The sequence below is a fragment of the Varanus komodoensis genome, unplaced genomic scaffold (assembly GCF_004798865.1).
Source record: "Varanus komodoensis strain SLA01 unplaced genomic scaffold, ASM479886v1 scaffold3, whole genome shotgun sequence".
Lineage (NCBI taxonomy): Eukaryota > Metazoa > Chordata > Lepidosauria > Squamata > Varanidae > Varanus > Varanus komodoensis.
The window spans coordinates 63,284,393-63,302,548 of NW_025335761.1; the positions used below are offsets into that span (position 1 = coordinate 63,284,393).

The window sequence follows — 18,156 nt, forward strand, 5'->3', positions numbered from 1 at the left end:
TTATGGTGGGGAGGGAAGGACTCTGAAAACCCTCACTGTGTTGGAAATGTTTTGTGGTGGGGGGGGGGGAACAGGAAGAGGGAATGAATGAAAGCTTTTCATGGGCCTGGATGGAGGTGGAAGAATTCCCCCTTTGAAGATATTCTAAGATTTTAAGCTCTGGCTGGATGTAAAGGCTGGCCCTGGGAAAAGTAAAAGCAGGAAACATAATCCTTTGGCTCCGAAGTTTGGCCCTTGGGGTGCGCAGGTCACAGGCCGGCCAGGGCTGGTACGAACGTGAACGGCACCCGTGCAATTAGCCTCCAAGCTTTTTGCGGTGTGACTGGAGGGCAGGGGGTGCCCTGGCTGGGGAGGGGCGGGAGTTTACTTCTTTCTCTGCCGGCCACTGTCCCAGTGGGAAAAGCCTTCCTGTGAGGAGGGGTGGGCTCAAAGTCAGGGACTGGCCGAGTCCCCCCACCCCAGGAGTTCCCACGTGCAGCGCAGGCTTCTGGTCATGGCAGCTGGGAGAGGAAATGGCAGAACCAGAGAAAGGGTGACCAGCGAAGATGGAGGGGCTGGAGCAGCTCTCTTATGAAAACGGTGGAGAGCACGGATTTGCTTAGAAAACCGTGGAGCGAGGAGAGGAAGGACGGAGGAGGCACACAGAATTATGCATGCGGTGGAGAGGGTGGGCGGGGGACTTTTCCCTGTCCGACCATTCCAGATCCTGCTTGCTGGGAGCTTCAAGACTGAGGAAAGGAAGTTTCACTCACGGCACAGTGCGGAGTGGAAGCTGCTTCCATGGGACGCAATGAGGGCCACGGATTTGGGTGGCTTGAAAAGGGGGCGGGGTGAATTCCAGGAGGAAGAGGCAGCCAGTGGCTTTATGCCACCTTCACGATCAGAGGCGTGAAAACCGGTGGCTGGGGAACATGGGTGGGGGGTGCTGTTGCACTCTCATTCTGCCTGGGGGCTCCTGGGGGCAGCTGGCTGGCCCGTGTGAACAGAAAGCTGGACCAGATGGCCCCCAGGCCTGGTCCGGAAGGGTCCTTCTTATGAAGTCCAAGGCCAAGGGGGGACTAGAACACAGATCCCCTGAATTCCAATCCAGCCCTCTAACCACTGTACCACACTGCCTCTCTTCCATACAGTTCTTATACAGTACAGTTTTAACGTTCAGCACTTATTTCATTAAATGACACTGGTTTATTGATTTAGTAATGAAAAAAAATTGTTCACTCCTCTTGCACTGTGCATGAAATCGAGGGTTCACGGTCAGAGAAGGAGCTTATGGAAGCTAATAACAAGCAGTAATGTAAAATACCCAACCCTGGCCCTGAAAAACAGCTTTGCTGGATCCAGGAGCTGTTTAACTGTCCTGGCCGGCTGGCCAGCCAAGGAGTGCTGCAGCCCATGGGGCGGAAGGGCAGAAAGGCTAATATAAAATTAACCCAAACCTCTGAAAGATAATTAGCAGAGTATTCCCAACCCAACTGGGTGTGCCAAACCCAGCTAGCACTGCTCACTCAGGTGTTTCCCCAGTGTTTGGAAATGTCCAGAAATATTTTTTATAAACACTTTTTCTGGCATGCATGGAAATAATCCTAGACGACGGCAGTCAGGGATTTCACTCCGCTGGCATGGCTAGGTGCCCAGATGCTCCGGAGGGGCTTTTGAGGAAGGGGGAAAGAAGGAGAGTTTTGCAGCGACCTCTCGGATGATGCTCACCTCGTGAATTAGGCATTTGTCTATGAGCTGAAGATAGCAGCTGATATTCTCCTCGTCGGGTCTGGAGACTAGGAGCTGGGTACACACTGCAAAAGAGCAAACCCGGCCATTTTAAGGGCAGGGAAGGCAACGATGGAGAAGAGAAAAACGGCCCTTTCCCACCGCGGAAACTGGCACCTGTTTCAAGCCTTTTTAACAATGGGCCCCACCAGCCCCACCTCTGCGAGCAGGAAAGCCCAGCCCTCAATCGCCACCCACAAGGAATGTGCGCGCACGTCCGCCCATGCGCCCAGGATTCCATTCATGCTCCCCTGGGTTTAGCACCCAGTTCTGCTCGGTTCCTGTGGCGTCCGTCCGGAATCGCTCCATTTAAGCCTATTTATAAAGCCGCGACAGCTGCACTGTTCTTTCCCCGTCTCAGGAAGACAAAGGTACTTGAAGGACCCGATGCAGAGAAACAAATGCGCCATGTTTGCCACAAGGGGGCAGGCGCCAACACCTCTGGACAGCCCCCGCCGTGACTGGGGCTGTGTGCTGGGGCCTCCGTGGAAAGCTTTCCCAGTTGTGTGGCCTGAGGTCCTGCAATCCAGGCCCCAAGGACTGAACCCGGAAGGCACCTGCTCCACCCCCCAGCTACAACTTTCCCCAAGAAAAGATGCCACCTTACACCTTAAGCCCACCTGGCGGGAATGATGGGAGTTGCAGTCCAAGCCCCCTGCCTGGGGGAGCCTGTCACTGCACCTCAACGGCCTTTGCATTGCGCTAAATGAGGCAATCGGTCAGTATCTAGAGTAGACCCATTCAATTGCATGGGGCTTGAGGTAGATTAACACTGGATAGAACCTGCTGAGCTCATCCCCTTGGATCCCTCCAGCCCCACCTCCCTGCAGCCGGCTTCCCCCCAGCAGCTTTGGCCCACAAGTTCAATTCCGTCCCGGGCCATCGTGGACAACGGCCCGGCACGATGAGAGTCGGAACACCAAATATCTGGAGGGACCCAGGCTGGGGAAGGGCTCGTCTCTCCCTCACGACCTGCAAGGTGCCGCCTCTTTTTGGCCTCACTCAGTTTCGCTGGAAATAGAAACTGAGCGAGTCAGAAGGGGCCTGCAGGGCCATCTAGTCTGACCCCCAGCTTCAGCCAGCTCCATTCATGACATGCCCACCATGTGGATGTCCAGCCTGTTCTTGAACACCCTCACCGATGGGGCCTCAACCACCTCACGTGGGAGCCCATTCCACGCCCTTGGGGTCCTAACTGGCAGGAAGTGCTTCCTGGCATCCAAACAGAACCTTGGCTCCCTGAGCTTTGCTCCATTGGAACCCACCCTACCCTCCTCTGCTGGGGAAGAAAGGTCATGACCCACCTCTGTGTGGCACCCCCCCACCCCACATACCTGTCCGTCACTAACAAGTCCCCTCGGAGTCTCCTCCTCTCGAGGCGGAGAAGACCCGGCTCCCTCAGTCTCTCCTCAGATGGCTTTCCTTGCAAAACCAGCCACCAACCTAGTGGTCCTTCGCTGCACCGATTCCAACCTTGCTATATTCCTCTTGTAATGAGGGGCCCAAAACTGAGCACAATACTCCAGTTGCGGGCGCACCAGAGTCGTACAGAGTGGCAGTAACACCTCTCTCGCTCTAGAAGCCACGCTCCTGGCTGTGCAACCAAGGGTGGCGTTCGCCCTCTTGGCCGCTGCGTCACACGGCTGGCTCATGTTCATCCTGCAGTCAACCAGCACCCAGGGTCCCTTTCACAAGTGCTGCTCTAGAAAACACAGATGCTAGATCCCACTTTGGGATGCTTTCGCTGTCTAATAAAAAGACACATCTGAATGACTGCTGTGTTAGAACTAATTCCTTAACATGAAGACCTGAGATGTTCGTTCGACTGGCACGGGCTCTCCAGAAATACACCCAGCGATGGTGCCCAAGAATCTTTCCACGGGCTGCATGAAGGCCTGAATCCAGGGGCTCTGGGTGCAAAGCGCATACAAAGGGCTGCCGTGAACCTCGCTTGCCCACTGAACTAATTTTATGCTCAAACGGCTCCAAATTGCGTCCTATCCAGAGGCAAATTTGCAGACAAACTGGACGGAGTTGTGTGCAGCTGTTAGGGCTCTGCAGGCTGGTGTCATGACCACACAGGATGCAAAACAGATTTTGAGACTTTTCCAAAGCAGGGTGGAAACCAAATACAGATTGCACAGGGCCTTGGGGTGGGTCGCCCCCCCACACACCTCAGAGTACTTGTAGGCCTCTTCGGGATACGAGCAGATAAACTGAAGAACAGGGAGAAGGAAGGGGAATGCGCTCCCCAGAGAGGTCCGCCTGGCGCTGTCATTATATGTTTTTCTGCACCAGGTCAAGACCTTTTTATTTAATCAATATTTCAATATGTTTTAATGGGGATTGTTTGTATTTTATTAAAGAGCAGCCAGAGTGGAATTGTCAATTTTATCTTGATCTATGTTGTAAGCTGTCCAGAGACGCAAGGAATGGACGGCATACACATTTTATAAATAAATAAATAAATAAATTTCAGGGAAAGGACTAAGTGCAGCTCGAGAAAGACACAAAGAACCCAGGTGAAAACGGAGCACGAGATTAAGGAGCAAGAAGCTCCAGCGATTCCGGCTGCAGTTAGAAGGGTCTGCCGGGTCTGAAAAAACTGAAAGCTGTAGGCAGCTCAACTCTGCTTGATTCTCACCAACAGTTCTTTGAATAATTACAAGCACAGAGAAAGACATCCTCCCCATCCGGCAGGACCCAAGAATGGACGAAGCGGAAACCGGGGCTCACCTTTCCCCATCACCTTTGTAAACTGTCCAGGGATGTCTCCTTCCGGTAAGGGGGGCCCTCCGGATTCGCCCTCGCAGCCCGGCATATGCGGGCGCTGCATCCCCCCGGAGGCGGAGTCCTTGCACTCGGACCCCTGGTTGTCCGAGCCAATCAGCGGAGCTGGGTGATGGGGCCCAGAGTCCCTGCTGCGCTCGTCCCCCGCCAGGTTCCGGGGAGAGTACGCTTTGATTGGAGTGAGGATCATTTGGTGGAGCTCTTGCAGCGGGAGGCGGAGATTGCCGCCTTCTAGGATGTCCTGTGGGTGGCAAAAGGCATCCTGAGCATCAGTATCGGGTTCCTGACCCAAATCCAAAAGCATCGTCTCTGGTGGATCGCTTTTGAGCCCAAGGAATGCTGCTTATTGCCCTAGATAAGCTGGGCAGGCAAGGCAGAGGGAAAGGGTTTTTATTGCTTGAGCATCCAGCCCTTCATAGGCAAATGTCGGGACTGATTTGGTTTCAGATTTTAATTAATTAACTAATTAAAATATTTATATCCCGTCCTATATGCAAAGCGCCTCAGGATGGCTTACAGAAATCAAAACAAGCAATCCATATACAGTTCTTGGAATTGAATTAACTAGCAAACAAAATAGGAGATTATCATTAAATTTCAGACATGGTAAAAACAAGAAAGAAAGGAAGTGGCAACAGACTAAGAGGTGAATAGAAGCAAGTGCAGTTCTTTGAGTAAATTCAAAGTTGGGCATGAATACGAAGAGGTCAAACTCATAACTGCTGAAGGTGAGCATTCTTAAAGATAGAGTGGAAGGAAGAACTGGGATCGTGCACGTGTTCTCGGGGGGAGTGCCAAATATCAAACAAGAGTAATTTTAGACTGGATTAGATTTAGTTTTAGGGTCAAATCCTTGCAAAGCTAAGAAATTGACCAGGCAACTCCTGACTTTTCAGCCTCTCCAACATTTTGATAGGTGGGGAGATGAAAGCTACTGTCTGGCCCTTTGCATGCTAAGATACGGTAGAGAAATGACTAATAAACATCTTCTGTGTTATCACGAAGCTGGAAAATGAGGGCGTCAGGCAATGACAACTTAACGGCTTGGTAGACCCACAGCTCCTAGGCTTACCAGGGCGAGTGCTGCCCCAGCTGGCGGGCCTTGTCTGCCCCATGTCTCCCTGCAGGGGGAACAGTGTGGAGTGGGATTCCCCAGCTGAGTGGCGGGGAGTGCTGTGCAGGAGAATCCCGCTCTTATCTCCAATTGCTCGCTGGAGCTAAGCTCAGGGAGAAAGCAGAGATGGGAAGGAAGGAAAAAGAAGGCAAGGGGGTCAATCAGGTGTCCAAGAAGTCCCCCGTCTTCTGTTCGAATCAGTCCCTCTTTTAGCTCCACCAGCTGGGAAAGAATCCCAGCAAGACACAATAAAAATATAACGGTGGCGGGTTCAGGAGAGACAAAGGGGGGTGTTTTGTTAGCATCTGGAGTTCGCTTTTACAGCTGCAGCTTTAAGCGCCAACTTAAATGGCTTGAAAAGCAGATTAAGAAGGCAGAATTAAGGGAGGAGGCTTTTGAAGCAACCTATTAAGGTGAGTCCTTCCGACAGAGACTTTGTGATGTTCTCACTGTCTGGAGAAACCGTGCTCATGGGACAACGCCGTGCATCCTGGCTCGGACGCAAGCCACATGCACTGAATGTTGTTTGCTGAGCGTTGTCTGGTGCCGCGTGCCGAGAGGGCAGATGCCCACGGTTACGGATCGCTCTCTTCCATTCCACGCAACAGCCGGCTAGCTGATGGCCGCGCTGGGACGCTCGCAACAGTTCAACTGGTGCCTCGACGTGTCACTATTTCAACCACGACCGGGGAGCTGCTGGGGAGGAGGGCCAGGCCAAGACGACAGCGGGGGCTCAAGCATCGCACAAGCCCCTGCAGGAAGTTCCTCGGCCAGTATGAACTCCAGGAGAGATCTGTCACGGACCAATGACCTCCGGCGGGCGTCTCAAAACATCGCCAACGAGGGTAGAAGTGCGACTCAGCCCTGCATTGCTCTGGAAGGGGGCCAAGGGGGGCACCTGCTTATCATTTATGCCATGTTTATTTGTGGAGGGGGGGTTGCTGCACAAGGTGCTGCAGAATGAAGGCTGAACAGTGGCCACTGCGATCCCCTCTCCCGGTCACGTGCTGGCTGCTCCGTGCTCCATTCCCCTTGCAGATCATCTGTTCTTCTGCTCCCCTGACCTAGGGCCTTCCCTCCCCTGACCTAGACCCTTCGTTCTACAGAAGCACTGGAAGCGGCCTTAAGCTGGCTCCGGGCCTCCGTCCAGCAAGACCAGCTCTGCACAATACTGGCTGGCACTAGGTTCAGGCAGGGAAGTCTTCTGGCCCCGTCTGGAGTCATGGGGGGTGGGATGGGGGCCCCCCTGCACGGAAAGCAAGGGCTCTGCCATGGTGCCACGGCCTCTCCGAGCCCGTCCTTCCACGTGCTCCTGTCCCAAGCGCTTCATTTCCCACCGTGCTTCTGCCCGTTTCTCCTGCGTTGTCCTCCCTCCCGTGCAGACGGAGCGTTCGGTGACCTTGGACCAGGCCAGCCGAGGGGGAGGCAGGCACGGGAGGAGCAGGCAGAAATTCGGCAAACGTTCCGAGCAAACTCTTGGCACAGAGGAAGATGTGAAAAGTCAGAAAGGCGAAGGACCTCAGGGGTGCTGAACTGAAACAATGCCGCCCCAATGCAACCGTCCAGCAGGAGGAGGAGGAAGAGACATGGAAGGAGGAGGGGAGGGGGAGGAGGAGGAGGAGGAAGAGACGGGAGGAGGAGGAGGAGGAGGAGGAGGAGACCACTCGACTCGACTCACCCTTTCCAGCGACTTGAGAAGGTTCTGCCTCTCTTTCAGTTTTTGGATACTGATCACGATTTTGTGTCTCGCGCCTTTGGTAACGTTCTGCGATGGCAACAGAGAGACACGGTTAGAGCGCCTGCGCCGGAACGCCACTGACAGGAAGCCGAGCCGGGGCTTCGATCAGGACGGAGCTGTGCAGCGCACAGAAGGCTGCAACTTCGGTGAATTTCAGAAATCAAGCCAAAATGTTTGATTGATTTAAAAGGTGATGTTAACTAAGCGGCAACTGAAGAGCAAAAGAACCCCTGTTTTAATGGGCTGGATGCATCATCGCCTCCCACGCATGGGGCGCTCCTGATCCAGTGAAGGAAGGGACCTGCGTGAGGAACGCGGGACGTGATCTCGACTCCGCCATGTGTCGCTCTGCTCCCCCACGGCCAGAAAATGGGCTCAGGAGGGTGGGGGGACCCTCTGGAATGGGGGGTTGGCACTGGATGGTGCAAAGGGGAGGGGGGAGCGGCAAAGGTCCCTCCACCTGCACTAGAGGGACCACCACGAGTAGGAAAGAAGCCGTGTGCCAGCCAATCTTTCTCCCAGCCTTACGGGAGAAAAGAATTCTCTAAAGAGGGAACCTGAACTATGCTTCTCCACACTTCAAAATGACTATTTATTCATGGACACAGTCATGTAAGACTTTCTAATTTTTTTAATCCTTTATGGAAAATTAAAACAAAAAAATGGACAAACATTTGGAAACATATATTTAAGATGATCTATAATTCCCTCCCCTCGCACTTAGATCAAGTTACATGAGATACAGTCTGAAGCCCCTCAGGTTACGTGTTGTAACCTGTTACAACAACCACGACAAACTCTCTGTTTCATCTCAGAAGATCCCGACAGAGACGGCTAAAGTGGGTGGGTCCCGCTGGCCGTTGCTCCATTTATAAGGTTTTGAACTCAAAATCATGAATTTGGAGCACGGACAGCTGCACAAAGCCAAGCTGCTCATCGATTCATCTGAAGAGGAGAAACGGCTCCGGCCGTGAGGGACCGCGTGGGATTGGGACCCTGGAAAGCCAGGTTCTCGGCTGTGCGAAGGGCTCCCATGGATCGCCAACGGCCTCCCCCTGCACGAATGCAGCCAGGGAGAGGAGAAGGGCTGTGTTTGTGCTGCTCTGACTTCTCCTCCGGGCCCGGAATGGGGCGTATGACTGAGCCGAGCAGGTGACCCAGCCTCCTGGGGGCCCCTGCGCGGGCATCTGGCCGAAGCGAAGCAGCCACGGCCTGGGCGGGGAGGCGCACGTACTTGTGCCTCCAGCTGACACTCGGTCAGGGCCATCATTTCGTCGTACGTCATCTGGGAGAAAAGGGCAGCGTACTTGTGTAGGCGCAGACTTTTCAGCCAGGCGGGAACATCTGCAAGGTAAGCAGACAGACAGGTGAATTCCAGGGGAGGGCTGCTCGGGTCAATGCAACGGACGGCTCAGTTCAAGAGGAGGGGCTCCGCCGAGCACAGACGCCGTCGACCGCGAGGCCACAGAGCTGCCCTCTGGGCCGGGAGGCTATACCCGAGGCTATCATTATGGGATGGGCCACCCAGTTCTACCGTTGGGTCCAGCCTGAGCCCCGGTAACAGGCGACGGATTGAACTCAAAGGGACTTGAGGGAGTCATGAGTAACTCAAGCCCCAGGTTTATCTGAGGGATTTATTTATTTATTTAAAACATTTTTATGCCGCCCCCATCGCAACAAAGCCTCGGGACGACTCACAACAAGAACAAAATATACAAATATAAATTATACAATAAAAATATTAAAACTCGGTGCATCTCGGCTTAAAAGATTTAAAATCCTATAAATAACCGATAAATTAACAATTAAAATACTTTTTAAATAAAAAGGTCTTAGCCTGGTGCCGAAAAACAAATAACGACGGTGCCAGGCGGACCTCTCTGGGGAGCGCATTCCATAGATGGGGCGCCACCGCAGAGAGAGCCCTCCTCTGGGTACTCACCCTCCTAATTTCTTTCACGGAGGGTTCCCGGAGAAGGGCCTCTCCTGCCGATCTCAGGGGGCGGCTGGGCATATTTGGATGTAAGCGCTCCTTCAGGTAACCAGGACCCAAGCCGTTAAGGGCTTTATAGGTCATAACCAACACCTTGAATTGGGCCTGGACTTCAACCGGGAGCCAGTGGAGCTGACGGAGAACTGGGGTTACATGAGAACAACGCCCAGTCCCCGTCAGCAGCCTGGCAGCTCTATTTTGCACCAATTGAAGTATCTGGACCGTCTTCAAAGGTAGCCCCACGTAGAGCACGTTACAGAAATCTAATTGGGAAGTTACCAGCGCATGTGTCACTGTCGCCAGGCAATCGTTCTCCAGGAAGGGATGCAGCTGATGGATCAGCCGAAGCTGAAGGAAAGCGCTCCTCGCCACCGCCGTCACCTGAGCTTCTAAAGACAGCTCAGGGTCGAGGAGCACCCCTAAGCTGTGAACCCTGTCCCTCAGAGGGAGTGCAACCCCATTTAGGACAAGGCCCAAGTCCCCCATCCCAAAGCCTGAGCCACCCACCAAAAGGACCTCCGTCTTGTCTGGATTGAGCTTCAGTTTATTGGCCCTCATCCAGCCCATTACCTCGGCCAGGCACCGGTTCAGCACAGCCACTGCCTCACCTGGTTTGGTGGAAAACGAGAGGTAGAGCTGGGTATCATCAGCATACTGATGGTTCTGCAGCCCACACCTCCTGATGACCTCTCCCAGCGGTTTCATGTAGGTGTTGAATAGCAAGGGGGACAAAATGGACCCCTGCGGAACCCCATGGCCTAACTGCCATGGCGCAGAGCCATAGTCCCCCAGCACCACCTTCTGAAATCGGCCGTTGAGATAGGAGCGGAACCACCACCACGCGGTGCCTCCAACTCCCAATCCCGCCAGCCTATTCAGAAGGATACCATGGTCGATGGTACCGAAAGCCGCTGAGAGGTCCAGAAGAACTAACAGGGACGCACTCCCCGTCCTTCTCCCTGCACAAGTCATCGTACAGGGCAACCAAGGCAGATTCAGTGCCATACCCGGGTCTGAAGCCGGACTGAAATGGGTCCAGATAATCAGTTTCATCCAAGAATGCTTGGAGTTGTCCCGCCACCACCCGCTCTAGCACCTTGCCCAGGAACGGGATGTTGGCCACCGGTCTATAATTGGTGGCCACCTCTGGATCCAGGGATGCCTTCTTTAGGACTGGCTGGACTACCGCCTCTTTTAAAGAGGAAGGTACCCAACCGTCTCTTAAAGAGCTGTTGACCACCTCCAGGATCCAGGTGCCAATCCCGTCCTTGGCTTTCTTAAGTAGCCAGGATGGGCATGGGTTTAGTAAGCAGGTGGTAGGGTGTACTTGTCCAAGCACCTTGTCCACATCATCAGGCCGCAACAACTGAAATTCATCCATTAATTGTGGACTCGACGGCGTCGTTGGCATCTCCTCAGTAGAATCTGGTTCAATAGTAGAGTCAAGCTTGTGACAAATCTGAGCGATTTTCTCCCTGAAATGCCTGGCAAAGTCGTCACAGCGGGCCTTCGAGGGTCGTACGAGATCTTTTTTTGGGCCTGGATGTATCAGCCCTTGCACCACCCAAAAGAGCTCCTCCGGATGGCATTGTGAGGAGGCAATGGAAGCGGAGAAGAATTTCTTCTTCGCCGTCCTCACCACCACAGCACAGGCCCGATAATGGGCTCTTAAGTGTGTTCAGTCAGATTCACCCCGTGGTCTCCTCCACCTACGCTGTAGACGTCTCCCAACCTGCTTCATTGCCCGTAATTCAGGTGTATACCAAGGAGATGAACGGGCTCTGCCAGGCGGGAGAGGACGCTTGGGAGCGATCGTGTCAATAGCCCTGGTCATCTCCCCATTCCACAATTCAACCAGGGCATCAACAGGATCACCAGCCTTGTCAACCAGAAAATCCCCCAGAGCTTTCAGGAATCCATCAGGATCCATCCGGCTCCGGGGGCGGACCAATACAATCTGGTCCACACCCTTACAGAGGGAAAGGCCGCTCTCAAGCTCAAACCTTATGAGGAAGTGATCTGACCATGACAGGGGAGTCAAGCATAAATTCCTCACCCTCAGACCACCCTCTTCCTGCCCCGTCGAGAAAACCAGGTCCAGAGTGTGTCCACGTTCATGGGTCGGGCCGGAGACATGTTGAGACAGCCCCATGGCCGTCATGGAGGCCATGAAGTCCTGAGCCGCCCCGGTTAGACCAGACTCAGCATGGAGATTGAAGTCCCCCAGGACTAACATCCTAGGGGTCTTCAACACCAGGTCCAAGACGGTCTCCGTCAGCTCAGGCAGGGAGACTGTTGGGCAGAAGGGTGCACGGTACACCAACAGAATCCCCAATCTGTCTCGGTCGCCCAACACCAAGTAGAGGCACTCCAGCCCTGGCCTCGAAGGGACCGGAAGTCCCGTGAGGGAGATGGAGGCTCGGTAAACCAAAGCGACCCCCCCTCCCCTCCAGGTGTGGACAGTGCTGAACCAGATACCCGGGCGGGCATAGTTGAGCGAGGGCAACATCCCCCCCTCCCGCCCAGGTCTCCGTTATACAAGCCAGGTCGGCCCCCTCATCCACAATCAAGTCATGGATGAGGGAAGATTTATTGTGGACCGACCTGGCATTGAGCAGCAGCACCGTCAGGCCCGAGGGGCGGTTGACCAGACTACCTGGCACCCTCTGGCTGGGGGCAGATCCAGAAGGAGGGACAGGTGTTCACCATCTGTCCCTCCTTCTTCTATGCAGACCCGTTAGACCCCCAACGCCATAACGCCCATTGCCCATCACCACCCCGATGGCGGCGCCCACGCGCTCCCCAGGCGACATCACAGTAAAGCACGGAATGCACCAATTAAAAGCAACCTAAAACCGACAATTAAAATTACTAAAAGCATCCTACTTTAATCCACTGCTAGCCCACAGATGATACCAAAGCCACCACCAAAGCCCCCGGCCAGCCCAGCCCCCCGCTCAGCGGCGTCACCACCCTTCGGCCGTCGACCTCCGGCGCTTTGTAGGCCGCAGGGCCCCTCCCCGTGCCCCACCCCGGCCCAGCACATCTCTCACGCACGCCGGGGGAAGCGGGCCGGAGCAGGGGCCTGGGCCGGGGTTCCTGGCCTCGGGGCGGCAGCGGCAGCGGCGGGCAATGGAGAAGTGGCGAGTTCCGGGCGGCGCGGACGGAGGTGGGGCCGTCCGATGCGCTGGTTCCCTCCCGGGATACGTCTTGATCAGACCTGGAGTGTTCCTGATGGAAACATCTCGACTGTCTGCAGGGCCAGACCGTGTGGCCGAAGAGGACAAGGGTGGGGTTTCCGTGCTCCCACCCCTCCAAGGCTTAGGTCAGCAAGGATGGCGCCTCAGGCCGGGCGTCCACGCCGGTGCACAGCCACTGATTTGGTGTTAGGGCCCACCCTGCACAATGCGGCCACGGTTGCGGGTGACCCACAGCCTTCCCGACTTTCGGACGCTCCTCTGGTACACTTCTTTGGTGTGAATGCGCTTAGGATACGGTGTGCAGTTCTGGTTGCCACCCCGAAAAAGGGCGCAGAAGCATTTTGCCCCCTCTGTGATACCAGCACCCAAAGGGTCCATCCCATGAGGCCAGTGGGTGGGAGGTTCAGGACAGATGGAAAGAAGGACTTCTGTGCGATGCTTTTAGCTGAACTGTGGAATTTATTTATTTATTTTATTTATTTATTAAAACATTTTTATGCCGCCCCATTCGCCGAAGCCTCGGGGCGGCTTACAACATAGATAAAACAATAAGTTAAAATATCCATATAAAATAATCTTAATTAAAACACACATTTAGTGTCGCATGACGCCATGATGGCTTTAAAAGGGGACTGGAGACATTTGTGGAAGAGGAGGCTATCGATGGCTGCTAGTCCTCATGGCTAAAAGCCACCTCCAGGTACCAGAGACAGTCTTCCTGCTGGGGAAGCTGGGAGGGGAGGGAGGGAGGGAGGGAGATCCTGGGGGGAGCTGGTTTGCCGCGGGGGGAAGAGGACCCTGGACTCGATGGGTGGTGGTCTCATCCAGCAAGGCCTTCGTCCTCAGGACTTTATGCTTGGGTGAGTAAAAAGGGCTGCATATGAGAGCGTGGCTGACAAACAGTTGGCAGGTGGAGCGGATCCAAAAGACCACGCTTGACGGTTAAATAGGGTGAACGGAGATCCAGTTATCCTCATTTTCGAAGAACTGTACCAGTTGTCCATTAATTTCCCACAAAGTTTTCCGGTTAGCAAGTATGACTGAGGACGCGTGACCTTTGAAGTTTTGGCTGGGAGGGAGGCGATGGCATGCAAGAGGCCTTGTGGGCAGCGTCCTTCGCCTCCGAAGTGGGCAAAGCTGTCTGCCCCGGGTGCAGGGAGCTGGACGCGGGGAAGTCCTGGGGAGATGGAAGGCTGACGAGGCTTTCTTGCCACCAGGCGCCCTTCCCTGAGCGCCTTCCACCCCGGAGCCGCCCTGGGGGACGAGAGGCCGGGATCCTCTAAGGACAGGGTCCGGGGCCCAAGATGCCAACACACCGGCGGCAGCAGGCTGGGGAAGGCTGCTCTGCCAGGCAGCTTTCCGCGTGCTCGACCACGGGGACATGGCCCGGTTCCTTGTACTGAACGCATGAAGCGGCCTTGTGTCGAGCCAGGCCTTTTGGCTGTCTAGCAGCGCAACCACGGGTGAGAGACTGGGTCACATCGTGGCCTTTTGATCCACCTCTGGTCCCACCCTGTTCCGAACCACACGGGCCTGGGAGAGAAGCATTCCAGAACTCCCTCCTCGCCCCTAGTGCATTTCTACGCACTCGCGGGCTCTCCTCCCATCTGCTCGGAAGCAGTCCCCGTCTCCTCCCCCGCCCTCCATGCCTGTCTCTGAGTGTTACGATTATTTTTCCTTTTCTCTGCTTCCAAAGAGAAGCAACACACAAAAATGCAGCACAAAATACAAACAGCAGTAAAAGCAAATTGCAAGACCTGTTTAAGCTGCTAGGAAGCCCAAGAAACTAATTAAATGCCCCGCAATAGAAGGCTGTCTTAACCTGGCACCAAAAAGATATTAAGGCTGGCACCAGGCAGGCCATAGTGGAGAGCTGGCTCCACAACGGGGGACACCACCCGAAAGCCCTTCTCCTTGCTGCCCCCAAGCAACCCTCCCTCAAAGCTGGCTGCTGGGGGCAGGCTCTGGACCTCGACGGTGGTCTCCAGGTGGACGGCAAGCGGGAGAAGTGTTCCATCAGGTATTGTGGTCCCAAGCCACGTGAAGCTTCACAGGTCAAAGCCAGTGCCTTGAACTGGTGTGCATGCTTTTAAAATTGCTTTCGGCCTGGGTTCTGCACAGCCCGTGGTGAGGTCTCAGGCGAACTGGAAGCCAGCACAGCCAGAAGGCCTCCAGCTGCCCACCCCGAGGGCCCTCCTGGCACGACAGCTTGGCAGACTGAGGTCTCCCAAAGGCTTGCAGTCTCCCAAGCCACCCCCAGGCATGAAGGGGTGGAGAGGAGAAGGCTGGCAAGGAAAGACAGAAGCAGGCAAAGAGGCCAAGCCTCGGGAATCAGCTCATGGAACCACTGCCAGCCACACCACCGGGCTGGCATTTCGCTTTGCTCCAAGGATAATTTGGAGGCAGATGGAAAGCGGAACGAGACAGCTGAAGCCGAGCGGACCTGGCCCCACTGAAGGTCTGTGGACCAGGCACTGCCCGGGATCCAGATAAAAGCTGCTCTCAGCTCTCGTGGGCAGAGCAGGCTGGAAGAGCGATGGACGGAGGGACAGAAAGGGCTGGGAGAAGCCTGCCCTGCCACAGAGACTTTGCAAGGGCTCCCAAGATGCCCAAATCACACTCTATGTCTTCCTGGATACTTAACCTGAGGTCTGAAGCAGGACAAAGCAACCTCCCAGGCCCACAAGCACACACACAGCCACAAGCTGCGATTCTGGCAAATCGTGGCTCTGGAATGAGGGACTGCCTGCTTAACAGATCATCTGAACTTGTGATCCTGGCTTGGTGCTCCACCTAAAGCTAAGATTTATAAGCCATGAACAAACTGTGGTTTGCATGCCTGGCTTGTAGCAGATGCAACAAGCCAGGGACCCAAGTCAGAGGATGTGCGAAACAATTGGTAGTTTGTTGTGCTGATCGCTAGCAGAAGGGATTCGGCGGGAGTGAATGGTGTGGAGCAGCAGGTCTCTCTGAAAAATCCTGGCCTATCGTTTCCTGCAGGCGTCGCCACTGACACCAGCCCACCGGAAACACCCACAGCACCAAAACACCTGCTCAAGTCCAGTCAGGACCAGCACAACAAAAGCAGCTGGACTTCAGTCTACAGGCTGAGCAAATCCTTTTTAATGCATCGCACCTTACATAAAAGCATTCCTGCAAACAGGAAAAATAGCAACGGCACGTCTAAGGAAGGGGGAACAGAAGCTCTCTCCTGGCTGTGTTTGAGTTCTATTTCTAGATTCAGTTCCACGAAAGCGTCTTAAAGCGGCTAAAGCAACCGAGACAGATGCCGCCATGAGGACTTGCGCCATGCACGCAATCACGCGATGCCGCCAGCTATGGGGAGGACGACACGGAACTCAGCGACTGCCCATGGGATGCTTGCAGAGCAGCCCTCTGGTGGGAACACCCGTGCCTAGCCCCTTTTCCAAACCACTGCGACCCCCCTTGCGCACTGCACGCAACTTCCCGGGGGCAGCTGAAGCCACAAACGCACACAGCAGGGAGTCCGCTCCCCACGCGAGGAAGGGGCGCCCGAGGGGGCCGGCTTCCATTCCAGGCCCAGTGGCGAAGGAGAGGCGGCAGGTGAGAACGGGCGCCTGACTAACTTCTCGCTGGAAAAGTGTGGCTGCAGACACGCGGGGAACGTTTTCGCCTGGCCCGGCCAAGGTGGCCTCAGCAGGAGGAAGGCGTTCCGCATCCCATGCAACAGCCTTCCTCGCCTCTGGAAGGGCCGGACCTGCCCTGAATCCCCAAGCCGGCGGGGCCATGCGCCTTGCGCTAGTGCTCGGAGCACGCGCGGACACGCAGGGAGCACAGGAGGGGTCACGGTCCTTCTGTCCGGCAGCTGCTCCTCCCAGCGGCCACCCAGGTGCTTTCAGGAAAGCTTTCGGGCACAGCATAAAAGCATCTGCTCTCCTCTGCTGCTCGTTCCTCCAGGGGCCGGCCGACTGGCCGGCCATGCCTGCTTTCGGGATACTCCATCCCATCCCATCCCATCCCATCCCATCCCTTTCCTTTCCTTTCCATGCACGCCCCTGCTCCCTGCTGCACACAGAATTAGGTCATGGTTTGCGGCCCATGGAGCATGGCCAAGCTTCACCAGTTTTGGAGGGATGTCCTCTCTCGAGCATTTTTCAAACATCCAAGAGACGTTTGATTCATAAAATTGGCCATGCGTAATTATGCATAACTTTGTGGATGGGGGAGGATATCTGACAGTGCGTCTCCCACCCTTTCCCTCTTCTGGGCCCCTGAAGACAAGTCCCTGACGAGTCTCTCAAGCATTCTTCTACGGAGACTTTGTACTTCTGCAGGTCTCGGGGCTTCCGAAGCACGTCGATTCCACCCTCTTAATGTGTAGGAGGTGCCACGTTGGCTACATAGCCATGGGCAGAGAATAAGCAGCATGCAGGATGCAGCCCCGGGAGCCAAAGTTCCCATTTGGCCCCCCCAGGTATTCCGAGGTCCCGCTTAACTCCCAGAGATGGGCAGCGTGTGTCCTGCAGGCCGCATGCAGCTGCTGCCGCCCCGGGAACAGCCCCCCGCTGCCCCCACTTACCCCAAAAGGCTCCTGCAGCAGGCAACAACTTGAATTTAGCCAGCCCGTCCGCAGCACTGGGGACTCTAGGTGCTAAATGTCACTGCCACAGATTTATTTACTTTATTTAAAACTTTTTCATAATTTCTAGCGATAAAACCCAAATTAAAATGACAATCAGGTCTTTAAATATTGGAAAAATAAAAAGGTTTTAGCTTGGCGCCAGAAAGAATAACGTGCTGGCACCAGGGGAACCTCTCTGGGGAGCGTATTACACAGTTGGGGTGCCACCACGGAGAAGGCCCTTCTCCAGATAGCCACCCTCCTAATCTCCTTCAAGGGGGGCTCCCCAAGAAGGACCTCTGACCCAGACCTTAAGCGGTGGGCAGGCACAAGGGAAAGACACGCTCCTTTGGGCCCTAAACTGTTTAGGGCTTTACAGCTCATCACCAGCACCTCAAATCGGTGTCTCGGTAGAGCTATAAGCAGACTGGTTACTTTGGCCCTTTGCTGGGTGGGTGCTCCATGGACCCCTGCAATCCATGGTGGGGCTCCGGTCCCAAGGCCCAAAAGGACACTGCCTGTGCCTCCTAAAAGCAGAATTCTTAGTGGACTGACAGATGCGCCCTTGGTGGGCATGGGGAAGAAAGCTTTTCCCATCCTGGCACCCCAGGTTTAAGCCTCCCTGGATGAAAATGGCACTCCTAGTCTCCTTTTTCACGGCAGGCCATCCAAAGGACTCTCTGGACCGTGCTGTACGGTTCTTGTTCAACCAGCTTGGTAGCTCTTCTGGGCAAAGGGGCAGAGAGGCAGGATAAAATGAACTCAGTACATAAACAGGATAAATTCAAGGGCTCTCCCTGCGCCGGCCCAACCTCCCTTTCAGGACGGGGATTTACATCCTAGGATAAAGAGAGGCCCACATTCGGCACGGTTCCGATCCATGAGGCCCTGCGTTTGACGAGTGCCTTTAAAATAATTTCCAGGGATGAGACGTGGAGCGCAAGGGCGGCC

At 54.9% G+C, this 18,156-nt stretch overlaps 1 protein-coding gene across 3 annotated transcripts in view; it reads right to left on the reverse strand.

The window, feature by feature from the left end:
• The window catches only part of SAMD4A (sterile alpha motif domain containing 4A), a 125,858-nt gene that overhangs the window by 24,731 nt on the left and 82,971 nt on the right, over nt 1-18,156 (reverse strand). For all 3 annotated transcript variants that reach the window (XM_044436091.1, XM_044436092.1, XM_044436093.1), the window contains exons 4-7: nt 8,644-8,753; nt 7,350-7,436; nt 4,504-4,798; nt 1,708-1,793 (exon numbers count right to left, since the gene is read on the reverse strand). In XM_044436091.1, coding sequence (XP_044292026.1) covers nt 1,708-1,793; nt 4,504-4,798; nt 7,350-7,436; nt 8,644-8,753 — 578 coding nt within the window. The remainder of the gene's footprint in view (nt 1-1,707; nt 1,794-4,503; nt 4,799-7,349; nt 7,437-8,643; nt 8,754-18,156) is intronic.